This window comes from Chiloscyllium plagiosum, unplaced genomic scaffold, assembly GCF_037043375.1.
Source record: "Chiloscyllium plagiosum isolate Xiang-an unplaced genomic scaffold, Cpla_swu_hap1 HiC_scaffold_2, whole genome shotgun sequence".
Classification (NCBI taxonomy): Eukaryota; Metazoa; Chordata; class Chondrichthyes; order Orectolobiformes; family Hemiscylliidae; genus Chiloscyllium; species Chiloscyllium plagiosum.
In genome coordinates this window covers 14,501,675-14,518,234 of record NW_028270140.1, presented here as the reverse complement: position 1 = coordinate 14,518,234, position 16,560 = coordinate 14,501,675, and the positions used below count along the sequence as shown (strand labels likewise).

Sequence of the window (16,560 nt, the reverse complement as noted above, 5' to 3'; positions counted from 1 at the left end):
AGGGCTAATTCCTGCCCTAAACCAGAACTTATATCTTTCTCTAGGTGCACTCTGCTACTCATTATGCATTCTCCAAGCTTGTTTTGGCCATGAACATTACTTCATCCTCTCTACGTCATTTATCCACTAAACTACAAACTTGTCTTGTCTGCCATGTTGACAACTATTGCCAATTGTTTTCACACTGCCCAGAAATGTATAGGCTAGGTGGATTAGCCATGGGAAATGCAGGGTAATGGGGATACGGGTGCTGGGTCTGCATGGGATACTCTTTGGAGGGTTGGTGTGAACTCAATGGGCCAACTGGCCTGTTTCCACACTGTAGGGATTCTATAATTCTATGATTTCTCAGGTCCTGAAGCTCCTTTACATCTGCTGCCATCACTCCTTCAAAAAAACCCAAACTACCATCCCATCTCCAAGGTCTTTGTTCTCTCTCCAGGCCTTGAAATGTGTAGTTACTTCCCAAATTCGCATCCCTCTTCCCTGGAACTCCGTGGGCCTGAGTTCTGGTTGAAGAGTGCACAGATGGGACATTTTAGATTAGATTAGATTAGATTACATTACATTACAGTGTGGAAACAGGCCCTTCAGCCCAACAAGCCCACACCGACCCGCCGAAGCGCAACCCACCCATACCCGTACATTTACCCTACATTTACCCTTTACCTAACACTACGGGCAATTTAGCATGGCCAATTCACCTGACCTGCACATCTTTGGACTGTGAGAGGAAACCGGAGCACCCGGAGGAAACCCACGCAGACACGGGGAGAACGTGCAAACTCCACACAGTCAGTCGCCTGAGGTGGGAATTGAACCGGGTCTCAGGCGCTGTGAGGCAGCAGTGCTAACCACTGTGCCACCGTGCCGCCCATTTTCTGCTTCTCAACCTGGGAAAACTAGCTCAGGAGGTTGGATTTTCATTTCAGGATGTCTGGGTTCTTTGGAAGGTGGGAATGAGTGTGGTTGTTATTGGCTGAAGAGTTAGGCTGGGATCAAAGTTTGTCTCTGTGCATTGGAGCTATGTTGACGATTAATTAAAAAACTAATTAAATCAAAACCATCCCTCCCCTCACAAAATCCCATATTTATTTTGCATGTACCAGAGATGCTAATCCATGTCACCTAACACCCTATGCACACTTCCATAACCTCCACATTCCCCTCTCATACTCTCTGTGCCATCCTATGTCATTTTATCCATTCGCACGTTTCCTCAATCTTCCTGTAATCCTATTCCTCTGTAGCCCCATAATCCAGTGCTAACCTGTGCCTCACTCACCCCTTCATCGTCCCTATGTCAACACAGTGTCAACATGCCAACTCATGGCCACAATCCTTTGCCCTCCCTGCTCCATGTACACTTAACTAGTATACACAGTGGGAAAATCTCAGGAGCCATGCTGACATAAAATAAAATTCTGTGTCTATTAATGATACACTGAATAAAAAAGCTCAGTACATTGAAATTCCTAAATTTAATCTTTTATCATAGAATCATAGAATCCCTACAGTGTGGAAACAGGCTATTTGGCCCAACAAGTCCACATCAACCCTCCAAAGAGTAACCCACCCAGACCCATTGCTGACCTTATTACTCTACATTTACCCCTAACTAATGCAACTAACCTACACGTTCCTGAATACTATGGGCAATTTAGCTTGGCCAATTCACCTAACCTGCACATCTTTAGATTGTGGGAAGAAACCAGAGCACACAGAGGAAACCCACACAGACACAGGGAAAAGGTGGAAACTCTACACAAACAAACATTTATACAGTTAGTGGTAATATCACTGTACTAGTAATCAGAATCTATGACTTGCATTCAAATCCCATGCAGAAGATGGTGAAATCTGGTCCAATCTATTCCAGTCTAAAGGCAACCACTTAACTATTGGTGTAAAAACTCATCTGGTTTATTAATGTCCATTAGGGAAGGAAATCTGCCACCCTTTACCTAGTCTGGCCTACAGGGGCCTCTAGGCCCCAATCTTAACTGCTCTTTGAGCATTTAGGATAGGCAATAAATACTGGTCTAGCTAGCATACATTCCATGAATGAGTAAAAAAATGTAATCCCTTGATAAATTTGATAATTCCTGCCCACTTTTAGAATCCTGTGGGTTCTTGGGCGATGGACACCCCTCCAAGATAATCTGACTGCCCTCTCCCATGGTCTCCTAAGATAAAATCTACAGGGGTACTCAGGTCTCCTGGCTGTCCAAAATAAATTCATTGAAACACTTCTGGTTTGCTCCTTGTATTCTGGGTTCCTGACAGTGGAGATAACAAAATGGGATTCAAATAGATTCAGATCATTTAAATGGCCAGCGAATCAGAAATAGACGAAGCTTGGGCCGTGTCTCATGAAAATTGGAAGTGTCAGGTTTAGGAGTGGAACTGCTGATGTTTGGGAATTTTCACAACTTCTATGTTGTGGCAAAAAAAACTGCATGTGTGTTAGAATCCCTCCAACCAACTTTTCACCCTGCCACATTACTGAAATGGCTTTCACCAATGTCACAATGGCATTGTGTCTGACTGAAAAATATCAATTTTATCCCTCCTCATCCATCTGGACTAGCCATGGTTGAATACATTAGCCTCCTTTTAGATGCTACCTCATCAGACGCAATATCTCCTTCTCTGGCTCTGTATCACATTTTCTTTTATAATGTACCTGAGCTGTATCTTGGATGCTTTATTTCATTAAAGACACTACACAGATAAAACTTCTTGTTCTAATGTTTAATTCCACCTTGGAAAATCATAATATATCAATGGGATATTTCCTATTTTCCATTCTGACCATAGCAGAATGGATGGGTAGAGGGGTGAATAAGGTTACAGAAAAAGAATTGAGACAATGAAGGAAATTAAACAGGTAGATGAAAACTATTATTATGAAAACTAAGATATTACTAATGAATATTATGTGATATTGTTAATTTTGTGTTAGCCTGAGCTGAATAAAGAGCAATATTGCACATTTGAATCCAGAACGGACTGTACTTGAACTGGAACTACTAGATTTGGATTCTAGCTCGCTCCTCCTCCGCAACTGGTGAAAACAAAGGCATCAGATATGGAAGTACTTTACCCTTCCAGTCTTTAGATAGTTTAATTTAATCACGTTATGATATATAAGTGAGGCCCTTTCTGTTGTACTTCTGTATTGTTAGGTTCATGGCAGTGCTGTGATTATCAAAAAAAAAATCATGGTTATCTGTGCTTTAGTGCAAATGAAAAAAGTTAATATGAACTCATTGTTTTCTTCCTCAGTGTAAAGTATACATACATTTACACACACAACAGTATAGCTCTGTCATTCAAAACTGATCCCATCTGCACATTGCCCAGATCCCTCTACTCCCTGCTTGTTCATGTGTCTGTCTAAATGCCTCTTAAACATTCATGAGATAATTAGACCAGGAAGGTCCTTAACCTATGAATATTATTAGATGACAAACAAATCAGTGGAATCAGGATTCCTCTTAATTTATAGTTGATCTTTAACCATTGACCTAAAGAGTACAGAAGGGCTGGGGTTCATACTTTGATTATTACTCAATGCCCTCCACCCCAACCACACAGCCAACCATGGTGCAATGTCAGATGTAGGGAGTATGCTGGAAATGGTCTCATGGGCAGGATAGCCTCGTGTCACTCATTCTCCCTACACTCAACAAAATTGTGCACTCTTCAGTGGAACTCCACCTCAAATGAATTTCACAACCTTTATAAAGTATTTGAATGAGGACTTGAAATGTCATAATATTCAAAGCTATGGGACTAGTGTAGGTTTAGTGTAGCTTTGTCAGCACATACTTGATGGACCGAAGGGCCTCTTCGATGCAGTCTGATTCTTTGAACCAGTACTTTGTGGGAGAAGAAAGTGAGAACCTGACAAATGAAGAGCAATTTGGTGAAATGAATTGTGCAAAGACAGATTTTGACATCACAAAATTATATATTAGTTTTCTCATAAAATTTTATATTTCTTCCTTTTTAAATAAAATACCAGAAAATGCTTTTTCAACCTAGGTTGATTTGGTTCACTCATTTAACCTACTTACTGGTTGATCAATGTAACAGTCTTTTTAGTGAATGGACTTACTGTGCGGCCATTGTCATTTCCAGCTGTATTTTCACTAACTGTTCCATTTATGTAGAAATCTGTGAATAATACTCATATTGAATTCATACTAATCAATAACGTAAGCTAAAAGGATTATTCCTTGTCCCTTATAATGATCTTATTGATGTGCTTCATATCTCTCTCTGAGGGTTGATTTGCTTACTGGGCTGGATGATTAGTGTCTGGAGTAGAATAAAATGAACAATGGATGTTCAAATCCTGCACATAAAGGATTGAATTTTTGCCTTGCTATGCTTAATGCAGACAGGTACCCTTCAAACTGTATAACCACATGGAACTCTGCAACAGACAGACATGTCTGTGGTCCCCATAGATTATGCCTAAAATCACAGTTCTATTTAATAATAATAAATACATGTTAATTTAGAGTCATGAAGTCATTTAGCATGGAAACTAAATGACTGTGAAAGTATAGTCTTTGTTGCCTTTTTATTCAAGGTTGTATGAGTTTTGAACCATTAAAAGAAAAACAAGGAAAATTTTCTGATTAAAAGCTGTCTTGGGCATCCATTATCACAAAGGTGATTCCTTAACCAACACTCCCCATCTAGGGTCTGATAATTGTAGGGAAACTGTAGACCCAGAATTGCAAGCAACAATTTTCAATACCTTAGTTTTAATGATGGGCAAATTGTCAGCCTCAGTATAACATAATTGTGTTCAAGAGCTCTTTCAGTGCTGTGCATCAAGGAGTTAGTCCCAGACCATGTGTATCACTACTAAGAAACTTAGAATTTTTACAGCCTTGTATGTGACAAATAATGGCTTCTATCTTGATATAATCAGCATTGGCATGTCAAAAGAATTGGTGAGGTGATAGTTTAAGTTTTTCTGTTGTTATAAACCACTGAGAGAATTAATGATCTTTCGCAGCATTGCCCATTTAATCTCTGTATCCTAAAATCCTAGCCTCTTTCTATTCAGATAGAAATTACACAAATATATCAACTAACTAAGAAAGCCTTTCTAGTAAACCCTAGCAAGTGATAGATAATGCAACCTGTCTCCCGCCATCCTGAGGAAATCCAATGATCACTGTTTAACACTGTAATATGGAAATAAGATTCTTTAATACCATATATTTTGCTATTGCGACAAACAATGTCAAATTCAAAGACTGAAACATTCTACAGCTTAAAGTATCTAGTGCTAATATCAAACACACAGAACGTGAGATAGACACTAAGGGAAAATTCTTATATTTCCACTATTTTTCACTGCGTACTTTATCAACAGTCTCAAGACAGCACCTTCTTACCTCAGCGTTCACACACACACACACTGCATACATACACAAATGCACTCATGCACAGACACACGTGGGCAGACATAATATTTTCATTTCGAGAGCTATCAACTGGGTCCCTCTGGATGAGATTGCTTATTTGGTATCAACTCATATCAAATGATATGGAATTTTGTAGCATGACCTGGTCCCCTCTGGAAACACGATGGGAAGCACCTGAAACCTTCAGATCCCAACAGCCAATGGAATGAATTCAGACCTCAGTTTCAGGTTGAAAGGGCAGCACTAAAATGCTGTCTGTATGATGCATATAGAAGTCTGAAGAATCAGCAGAGTACTTCATAGAAACAGGACACGTCTTGCATCAGTTCTGATTGTTGTTAGTTATGTGGTCAATGCCAATCAATGTGTCATATTGTAGTACACATGTTTTTCCAGGGGATGAGTTTAGTGCATGTCATGTACTTGCCACACAATTCTACATCTTTCTTTAGATTTTTCTAATTATATTCTCTCATGTCCCAAACTTCACAAACACTGTTTTCTGTTTCAGGGGTGAATCATTTGAATGGCTGTGTCAGGCAGAAAACCCCAGCAGTCAGTGCAGTACACTGTTGAGCCAGGAGTTTCATGCTTAAGTCATCACACTTCCTGCTGCATGCATCCTCAGAGATTTGCACAAAGGTTTTATAAGTCAAAGAAACCTCTTTTAAGTTATTGACCACTTCGGCATGACGTTCTGCGCAATGCATGCAGGTTGTGAACTGGAGACATGTTGCTGTTAGCTGTATGAGGGCCTGGAAACTTTCAGAAACTCCCAGGAGCATCTCCACAGGAGCCTGGTCTACTTTAATGCCCTTCTGGCAAGCAGACATCAGTTTTCCACTTTCAGTATATAATTTCTCTTTTATTGATGAAGTAAGTATTGCACATTCTTCCTCAATATGACTTTCTCTGGGGAATTCTTTCAGCACATTGAGTAGCTCCATGGTATCGTTCTGTATCAGATGGAATCCATTCGGCATGCTATATCTTTTAGCCTTGAATTGTGACAGAATGGAGCCTTCGAGCTTTGGTGTAAGATCAGTTTTAGGAAAATCAAAGGAGCAACTGGTAAGCATGGATTTCTCACTTTGCCCAGTAAATGTGGTGAGGTATTGAGAGAGGTGGTTTCCTGAATCGGGTGGGGTGGTCTTTGGTGAACACGGCTGTATGGAATATGCTAAATCTTTGCTTTCGTCATTAACATCAGTGCCCTGTGCTCTAAAACAATTCCCATATACTATCTTACAGCTACAAGTGTCCTTATCAGCCATTGGGAGCGGTTCATCTATTTCCTTATCCAAGTCAGTTGTGAGGACAGCTTGAACTCTGGAGTCAACATTCAAACGGTGTTTATCTTTTATTTGTTGGAGACAGCTCAATTTGGTGGAGGGACATTCATTTTGCTGAGTTGCAGTTGCGGATTCCTGAATGATTGAGTTGTCTACTTCATAAAGCTGCCTTGGTGTATTTGTCAGTGAAGATATTTCCTGAGGAAGGTTTCTATCTTGAGGGCAAATTATCGATGTACTGGTCTCATTTATGCTTGCCTCAGTCTGGTTAGAGATCTGTTCTGTTTTTGATAAGTAATCTTTCGAGCTGTCTTCTGCAGGCTCCGTGTTGCACTCAGAAATGTTAAGAGACCTCACTGCGCAAGTTTCAATCTTTGGTTCTAAGTGTGGTGATCCCAAATGTTTAACCATGCCGAATGTCTTAAAAGAGACTCGGTTTAAATTCAGAAGTAACCTGGATATGTCAAGGGAGTAAGCATCTTTGCTTTCTTTGTCTGTCTCAGATGAGTTCCTCCTGCTGGAGATTTCCTCTTCCAGTACTGAGTTTTCTGACAGTGCTGTCAGATCTCCTGTAGACATCACAGAATATATCTGTGAAGTTATACTGCCATCATCATTTTGGTAACATGATCCTCCTCTTTGACTATTTTTAACCACTTCTTCAGAGATGAATATATTTTCCTTGGAGTTTACTTGATATAAAGTTTGCCTGAATGCAGTTCCACTTTGATTCTTGTCCATCCACTGAGCATGTTCATCTCCCATTTCTAGGACTGTGTTGTTTTTGACAATTGCTTCATCTTGCTCCTTGTCTTTTATGCTAATTGTGTTTGTGGTTTGTTGTTCATCAGCGCAAGACACAGTGGTAATATTATGCATCTTATCTTCTATTAGATTCTGTGAGTATGCATGAGCAAGCTCTAGAATTACTCCTGAAGGACTTGAACACTCCTCCACATTGGTGCAGTCAGCTCCAGACAGCTGAGCTTTAAGAGAAAGTTTGTTTAATTTTTCTCCTGCTTTAGTCTCTGTATGAGAAGCCCATTCCTCTCTCATGCCTGAATCACATGGGTAACGTCTGACTGAAACTGGAGTAATGATGGGTATTGTTTCTGTGACTGACTTCGTTTCCATGGTATCTGGCTCCATTTCCATTAAATCTGATTGAACCTTTTTATTGGCACAGGTGGAAATGAATTTTAATGGACCAATAGGCTTAGTTTCAAACAAGGCAGGTTCATTTTCGATACTTGTCAAAGAAGAAAGAGTAAGCGTTCGCTGCATTTTTGTTATACGATGTTCCTTTTCATAACAACACATATGATCTCCATCTTTGTTTGAATGACACTGCAATTGAACAGCTTTTACATCATATATGTCATCAGATGCAAAATGTCTTTTTCCTGTAGTTGTGTATTTTATTTCTTCTGCTTTCCCTTTGATGCATTCAACAGATTTGATGCCCAATCCTGTGCTATAAAGACTTGGACTTATCTGCATATTCTGTTTTGCTTCAATCCTCTTAATTTTAGCAGACTCCAACTCTACCAAGAAAACAAAAGAAAATATTTAATTTGTTGACATATTGTTTATCCTTTCTCCAAACATCAAACAACAGTGACTATTCTTCCAGGTAACAGAGCAGTTTAATTTTCATTTACATGACTCTTAGCATATACATGTAATCACTGGGCTCCATTGTTAATAAATCAACCTGTATTTGAAATAAATTCTTGAATCTACCAATAGAGCTGTACAAAGAGGAACTGTCCTATCTTAAATAAAATGAATTGAATAACGGATAAGGAGCAAAACCTCAAGTTTCTATATTCCTTTCTATTTTATGGTGAGTGTAGCAAATGTCTTTATTGTGCTAGAGTTGCCCCTTGAAATGATTTATTCCAGTGATTCTAGAGACACATTAGGGTGAATTTTTATAAGTGGATTTTTCAATGGATCAAGAATTCATTGGTTAAATGCTTGTGCCCTTGCCAGCATTGTGCCTCAATGGGAAGATATACCAAAATAGAACATAGAACATAGAACATAGAACATAGAAGAATACAGCGCAGTACAGGCCCTTTGGCCCTCGATGTTGCGCCGATCCAAGCCCACCTAACCTATACTAACCCACTATCCTCCATATACCTATCCAATGCCCGCTTAAATGCCCATAAAGAGGGAGAGTCCACCACTGCTACTGGCAGGGCATACCATGAACTTACGACTCGCTGAGTGAAGAACCTACCCCTAACTTCAGTCCTATATCTACCCCCCCTTAATTTAAAGCTATGCCCTCTTGTAATACCCGAAACCATACGCGGGAAAAGGTTCACACTGTCAACCCTATCTAACCCCCTAATCATCTTGTACACCTCAATCAAGTCACCCCTAAACCGTCTTTTCTCTAATGAAAACAGCCCCAAGTGTCTCAGTCTTTCCTCATACGATCTTCCTTCCATACCAGGCAACATCCTGGTAAACCTCCTCTGCACCCGTTCCAGTGCCTCCAGTGTACTCTTGTTCTGCAACCTTACCTAGAATATCATGCTGCTAAATGTCCACTATCCTGTCTATAGTTACAACACTATCTTCCTACATTAGTCTACAGTTTCAGCTCTCTTTGAGACAGTAGACTGAACTAGGGTTTGGCTGCTTGGCAACAAGGAATGTTACACGGTTAATGACAATTTCAGCTACTCAACAACATGTCGTTTCTGTTTTTTCAATGAAAGCTATGTTGCAGTTAGGAGCCAACCACTAGTGTCCTGAGGAAATGGCACTTCTGCTTGCTCTACTTAGGTTCAACAGGTCAAGCTTTGCTAGAATGTTGCTGTGATTCATGATGGCCGACTCCCTCCTTCACAATTTGGACAGTTGTAGATCTAGAAGAAAGGAGGGACTGCAGATGCTGGAGATCAGAGTCGAGGGTGTAGTGCTGAAAAAATACAGCAGGTCAGGCAGCATCCGAGGAGCAGGAGAATCGACGTTTTGGGCATAAGCCCTTCATCGGGAAATCCCAAAACGTTGATTCTCCTGCTCCAGTTATAGGTCTGGGCAGCTACTCCAAAGGTTTCCAAGACCAAAATCTATCATTGCAAGGTGGGAGTTTAATGAAACAAACAAGGTCATTTATGCTGGCTACAAAAAAAAGGTTACTAGTAAAAGTTGCCAGTTAGTCAAAAATGCCCAAATAGTTCACTAATGCTAGTGTAACTGTATCGGTCTTCGCTATTGTGTATACAAATAGCATTTCAGACGCAGCTACAAGTCATGAAATGAAAAGATGGGAAGCAAAGAAGTGGTATTGAGTAATTTGTTGGAGATGCAGCCTGACATGTGCCCAGGTTCTGATGGACTTTATTCAAGAATCTTAAAAGAAACGACTAGTCAGAGTGCGATGCAGGAAAATGTAAAATAACCATTTGTAAGTAACTTCCATCTATCAGATCTTTAAAATTAAAATTAATACATCCCGGGATCATGTTTGAATACATTAGTGTCTCTAATTTGGATGTTCGTAATTCGGGGACCTCCCTCCCCCCCCCCCACAGTGAGATAGTTGTTGCCTTAGTTTTAATTATCTAAATTTCCTGAGATTCAGGAAAAATTCTATTAAACTGGAAGACAGTGAATGTAATTTCTTTACTCAAATGGGAGGAGGGCAGGAAGCAGGGAATGACGGGCTTAACATCTGCATAGGGAAAATGTCAGAAGTTATTATTAAAGAAGTTATAACAGGCCACTTGGATAAACTCTCAATAATCAGGTAGCATCAACGTGGTTTTGTGAATGGGAAATCACATTTAACCAATCTATGAGAGTTCTTTGAGGAAGGAGCATGTCCCATGGATAAAAGGAAACTGATGAATGTATTGTATTTCGATTTCCAGAAGGATAAGTGCCTGTCAAGACCACAGCTCAGAATATCAACAGTACTGGGGATATTTTTAGTCCTTATTTCCAAAATCTGTGTTTTTTAAAAAGACTACAATTACTGAGATAAAATGACGGCAGATATAAATTTAAAGATTAACTGAATAAGATTTAGTGTGGGATTGATGGGATATAACAGCGAAAGGAGTAAGAGAACAGACTGTACTGTGATCTCTTGTGAGTACGACGATAATGGGAGGAGCCGATGAGCTCCTGCTCAAAACTAAGTCACTCATGCAAATTACAGACACATTTTGTATTTTTCCCTGAAAATAATGTACAAGGACAGGAATGAAATAGCCAGCTTCAACTCTACAGTAGTGGACTAGTGGTACTGAAGGCCTTTCTGTGGACCATAATTCAGGCATTAGTGGGCTGTGAGGGTCACAATTGAAGAACTATGCCATTGTCACCCTTGTTGCTTGTAAAGGAATTTTCTTACTCGAAATGCTTCAAGTCAGCTAACAGAACAATGAAACAGAGATCCCTCTCTGCTGCAAACTGCTTAAAAAAGAAATCAGGACAAAGGTGCTTCAATCAGCCTGCAAACGTACAATTCTCAAAAAAATATATTCAATTACCAATATCACCATTACCAGTAACAACATTCAACTACCTGCTCTTCATGAACAATGCTAGAACAACGTTTTCTTAATTATCATTCTTTTATTACACTGTAATTTGTACACCACTATTGTCTTGAAGTGTCAGGAATTACTGTGCTGTCTTACATGTTTTGCACTTCATATGCCGCCTTGTTTATGATCATGTAGTTTGCACCAATCCTTGTGGCACTCCACTGGTTACAGACCTCCAGTCTGAAAAACAACCCTCCACCACCACTCTCTTGTCTTCTACCTTTGAGCCAGTTCTGTATCCAAATGGCTAGTTCTCCCTGTATTCCATGAGATCTAACCTTGCTAACCAGTCTCCCATGGGGAACGTTGTTGAATGCCTTACTGAAGTCCATATAGATCACATCTACCGCTCTGCCCTCATCAATCCTCTTTGTTACTTCTTCAAAAAACTCAATCAAGTTTGTGAGACATGATTTCCCACATATAAAGCCATGTTGACTATCCCTAATCAGCCCTTGCCTTTCCAAATGCATGTAAATCCTGTCCCTCAGGATTCCATCCAACAACATGCCCACCACCAATGTCAGGCTTACTGGTCTATAGTTCCCTGCCTTTTCCTTACCACCTTTCTTAAACAGTGGCACCACGTTTGCCAACCTTCAGTCTTCCGGCACCTCACTTGTAACTATCAATGAAAGAAATATCTCAGCAAGAGGCCTAGCAATCACTTCCTTGGCTTTCCACAAAGGTCGAGGGTACACCTACCTGATCAGGTCCTGGGGACTTATCCACTTTTATGCATTTAAGACATCCAGCACCTCCTCCTCTGTACAATGGATGTTTTTTTCAAGATGTCACCACCTATTTCCCCACATTCTATATCTTCCATGTCCTTCTCCACAGTAAACACTGATGCAAAATACTCATTTAATTTCTCCCCCATCTCCTGTGGTTCCACACATAGGGCTGCCTTGCTGATCTTTGAGGGATCCTATTCTCTCCCTAGTTACCCTTTTGTCCTTAACATATTTATAAAATCCCTTTATTCTCCTCTGTTTCCTTATCCTTATACTCCCATCACATTGCAATAAAGTAAAAGAGCCTTTACTTTAATTGTTGCTGTACCTGCATGATAACTTTCTGAGTTCCATGCACCAGTACACCCAATCTCTCTATACACGAATATTCAAACATTTTATAGATTTACTTTGCCATTCTTACTACCAAAGTGAATAATTTCTCACCCACACGGAATCACAGAATTGTCATGGTACAGATGGATACCCAATTGGCCCATTGAGTCTGTACTGAATGTCTGAGCTTTTTTATCCTATTGTCAGACTCCTGCGTATTCTCCATAACTCTGCACATTTGTTTTCAATTTAAATAATTGTTCAATGCCCTCTCAAACGTTTTAATTCACCTTCCCTCCATCACACTTCCAGGCAGTGCATTCCAGATCCTAACTATGTGCTGCATGAATTTCATTTTTCTCACTTTGCATTTGCATTTTTTGCAAAATGCCTTAAAGGTGTACCCTCTGGTTCTCAATCCCTTTAAGAGCAGGCACAATTTTCTCCCTGTCTATTCTGTACAGACCACTCACAATTTCTAAAACTTCCATCAAATCTCCCATCAGCCTTCTCCTCTCCAGCAAAACAGTCTCAATCTCTCTGATCTATCTTCACAACTGAAATTTCTCATCGCTGAAACTATTCTCATAGACCTTTCTGTACCCTGTCCAATGCATTCATATCCTTCTAAAAGTGTGGCACCCAGAACTGTATGCCATCCTCCAACTGAGATATAACCAGTGTCCTGTATAGGTTCAGAATAGCCTCCCTGCTCTTGACCCCTATGTCCATATTAATGAAGACCCGATTACTGCATACTTTATAAACAGCTCTTTCTACTTGTCATGGCACCATTAATGAATTATGCAGACAAACAACTGGTTCTTTCTGCTCCTGCAGACATTAAAAATTGTATCCCTTATAGAATCACAGAGTCATAGAGATGTACAACAAGTTGGTCCAACTTGTTCATGCCGACCAGATATCCCAACACAATCTTTCTACAACTTCCTCTGGCAGCTCATTCCATACATTCCATACATGTACCACACTCTGCGTGAAAAAGTTGTCCCTTAGGTCTCTTTTATATCTTTCCCCTCTCATCCTAAACCTATGCCCTCTAGTTCTGGACTCCCCCACCAGGGAAAAAACTTTGTCTATTTATCCTATCCATGCCTCTCATGATTTTGTAAACCTCTATAAGGTCTGCCCTCAGCCTCCGCTGCTCCAGGGAAAACAACCTCTCCCTATAGCTCAAATCCTCCAACCCTGGCAATATTCTTGTAAATCATTTCTGAACCCTTTCAAGTTTCACCACATCTTTCCGATAGGAAGGAGATCTTATATTGTCTGCCCATTTCTTTCCTACCAAACTGCACCACCCACACTTTTCTACAATGAATTTATCTGCCCCAAATACCCACATCACTAAGTTGTCAATGTTTTCTGAACCGTCTTCTTACATTTATAATTCTTCTGAATTTTGTGACATCTGCAAGATTTGAAACTATCTCCTGCAACAAAAATCCCCAGTATCAACCACAGGGAACACTTATTGTAAACCTCACTCTAGCTGAAAAATACCCATCAGCCATTACTCTGTTTCCTGTCACTCAACCAAGAATAAAATGGACAGCAGTAATCACATCCTCAAGAAGCTTTAATAAATTAATTAAACCATTTCCTTTTCATAAAACCATGTTGGTGCTGTCTTATCCTTTTATGTTGTTCTAAATGCATAATTAAGATTTCCTTAATGATAGTTTCCAACATTTTCCCAGCAACTATTGTCAGGATAACTACCATGTCATTCCCTGTTGTCCCTCTCCCTTCTTTCTTGAAGAGCAATGTTACATTTACCGACTTCTAATATGCTGGACTGGTGTTTTTAAAATGGAGTTTTGCAAAATCATAACTATTGCACCCACTATCTCTATAGCTACCTCTTTTGGAACCCCAGGATGTAGATAATCAGAGTTTAGGATTTGTTAGCTTTTAGTCTCTTGAGTTTCTCTAATACATTTCCTCCGCTAATATTAATCACTTTTACATTCCTCACCCTTATTAGCTCCTTGATTAATCAACAGTTCTCTTATGTATTTGTGTATTCTACTGTGAAGATGGGTACAAATAATAATTTCTCCTGTCTCTTCCTCCAAGGGACCAACATTTAGTTTAGCCACCCTCTTCCTTTCTTCACAAATTTAAAAACTTTTCAGATTTTCTTTTAATTTCCTGGTTAGTTCATTCTCCTATTCTTTTTATACTTCTCACCTGGCTTTTGATCGCCCAAGTGTTTTTTTCTAAACACTCCCAAACCTGAGCCTTTCAACTATTCTTTACAACCTTATAACCTTATCCCATGCACTGATCAACTACTACCATTGGTCTCCTTTTTACTATCAATGATGTGGAGGTGCCAGTGTTGGACTGGGGTGGACAAAGTTAAAAATCACACAACACCAGGTTGTAGTCCAACAGGTTTATTTGGAAGCACTAGCTTTCGGAGCGCTGCTCCTTCATCAGGCGGTTGTGATGAACCATCTGATGAAGGAGCAGCGCCCCAAAAGCTAGTGCTTCCAAATAAACCTGTTGGACTTTAACATGCTATTGTGTGATTTTTAACTTTTACTATCAACTCTCTTTTCAAAGACATGACTGAATCTTCCTCCACCGCCGCCAACTGCATATTAAGGTTTTTCTATGTTCTCTTTTGCTACTTCACCAGTCATTTTAAATTTGAGTCCTCAGGTTCTCCATTCCTCCTCTGATTTTTTTGTATCTGCTCTGTCTAGATCGCTCATCCTTTCAACATCACTTCTCGAAGGTGAACAGTCTCACTTGTACAACTCTGCTGATCAAATTTGAATCCCTTATCCCTGAGACCAATCTTGTAAATCTTTCCTGCACCCTTTATCTCTTGAAAGCCATGATTACATCTATTTCCACCACACCTTCAGGTAGCACATTCTGGATCGAACACACTCACAATGTAAAAATATTAAATGCATTACATGTCATCTGCCACATGTCTGTCCATTTCACAGCCATTTCATATCCTCTTAAAGCTTACACTGATGTCTAAAATTTATCAAGAAAAACAGTGATCCTATTTTTTAACCATGGGAAACATCACTGAACACCTTCTCCCCCCAGTCCAAAAACAAGCAATTACTGCTACGCATTTAGAGTCCCTCAGACATTTCATTTTTATGTATTCCAAGGTTTTCAAATTTGATAGCAAACCTACTTTGGGATATCTTATCAAACACTTTATATACGTTACATTAACTACATTACCCTCAACAACCCTCTTTATTGCCTCTTATACAAGTTATGTAAAAATTATCTGCCTTTAAACACACTGAATAGGCTGGGGCTATCTTCTCTGGAGCATCAGAGACTGAGGGTGATGTTATCGAAGTTTATAAAATCATGATGGGCATGGATAGGTAAACAGACAAGAATTTTCCCCAGGGTTATAGAGTCCAAAACTAGAGGGCAGAGGCTTAAGGTGAGAGGGGAAAGATATAAAAGGGACCTACTGGGCAATTTTGTCATGCAGAGGGCGGTGTGTGTATGGAATAAGCTGCCAGAGGAAGTGGTGGAGGTTGGTACAATTGTAAGGCGTCTGGGTTGGTATATGAATAAAAAGGGTTTAGAGGGATATGGGCCAAGTGCTGGCAAATGGGACTAGATTAATTTAGGATAGCTGGTTGGCATGGACAAGTTGGACTGAACAGTCTGTTTCCGTACTGTATATCTCTATGACTCTAAATTGATGCTTGCTTTACATAATTAGCTTACACTTATCCTAGTACTGTTAATTCTGTCCCAGATTATCATTTCAAAGTCAAACTGGCTCTCCCACCACCAAAGTCAAACTGGCTCTCCATTAGGGAACAGTTGTTCTTATCCCCTTTTGTGATGATCAAGGGCTGTTCTGGATTTTGGTTTTGGAAACTAAGCAGGGCAGATTCAAGAAGTATTAGCAGGAATGTATTTCCATAATAGTGACCAGGATTTCACTAAACTGGTCTGGAAAATGATCAAAGACATACCAAGGGTAAAAGGTTTTAATTTGGAGAAAGAATTTTTAGTGAATTCTTCTATTTTTAGTGAAGTATAATTTTCTTAAATTGCTTTGCCTGTTTATTTCTTTAGAAACTGAATGACTTTACCGGGGATTAATTGTCTCAAGATTAGAAGCTTTGTAATTCTCAGATAT

At 39.7% G+C, this 16,560-nt stretch overlaps 1 protein-coding gene and 1 long non-coding RNA gene across 4 annotated transcripts in view; one reads left to right on the top strand and one right to left on the bottom strand.

The window, feature by feature from the left end:
• LOC148151824 (uncharacterized) overlaps positions 1-16,560 on the top strand; it is a 68,728-nt gene that overhangs the window by 16,843 nt on the left and 35,325 nt on the right. The window lies entirely within an intron of this gene.
• The window catches only part of frmpd1a (FERM and PDZ domain containing 1a), a 100,071-nt gene continuing 88,727 nt past the window's right edge, over positions 5,217-16,560 (bottom strand). For both annotated transcript variants that reach the window (XM_043706677.2, XM_087994766.1), the window contains exon 16: positions 5,217-8,289. In XM_043706677.2, the coding sequence (XP_043562612.2) occupies positions 5,972-8,289 (2,318 nt within the window). In that variant the 3' untranslated portion in view covers positions 5,217-5,971. The remainder of the gene's footprint in view (positions 8,290-16,560) is intronic.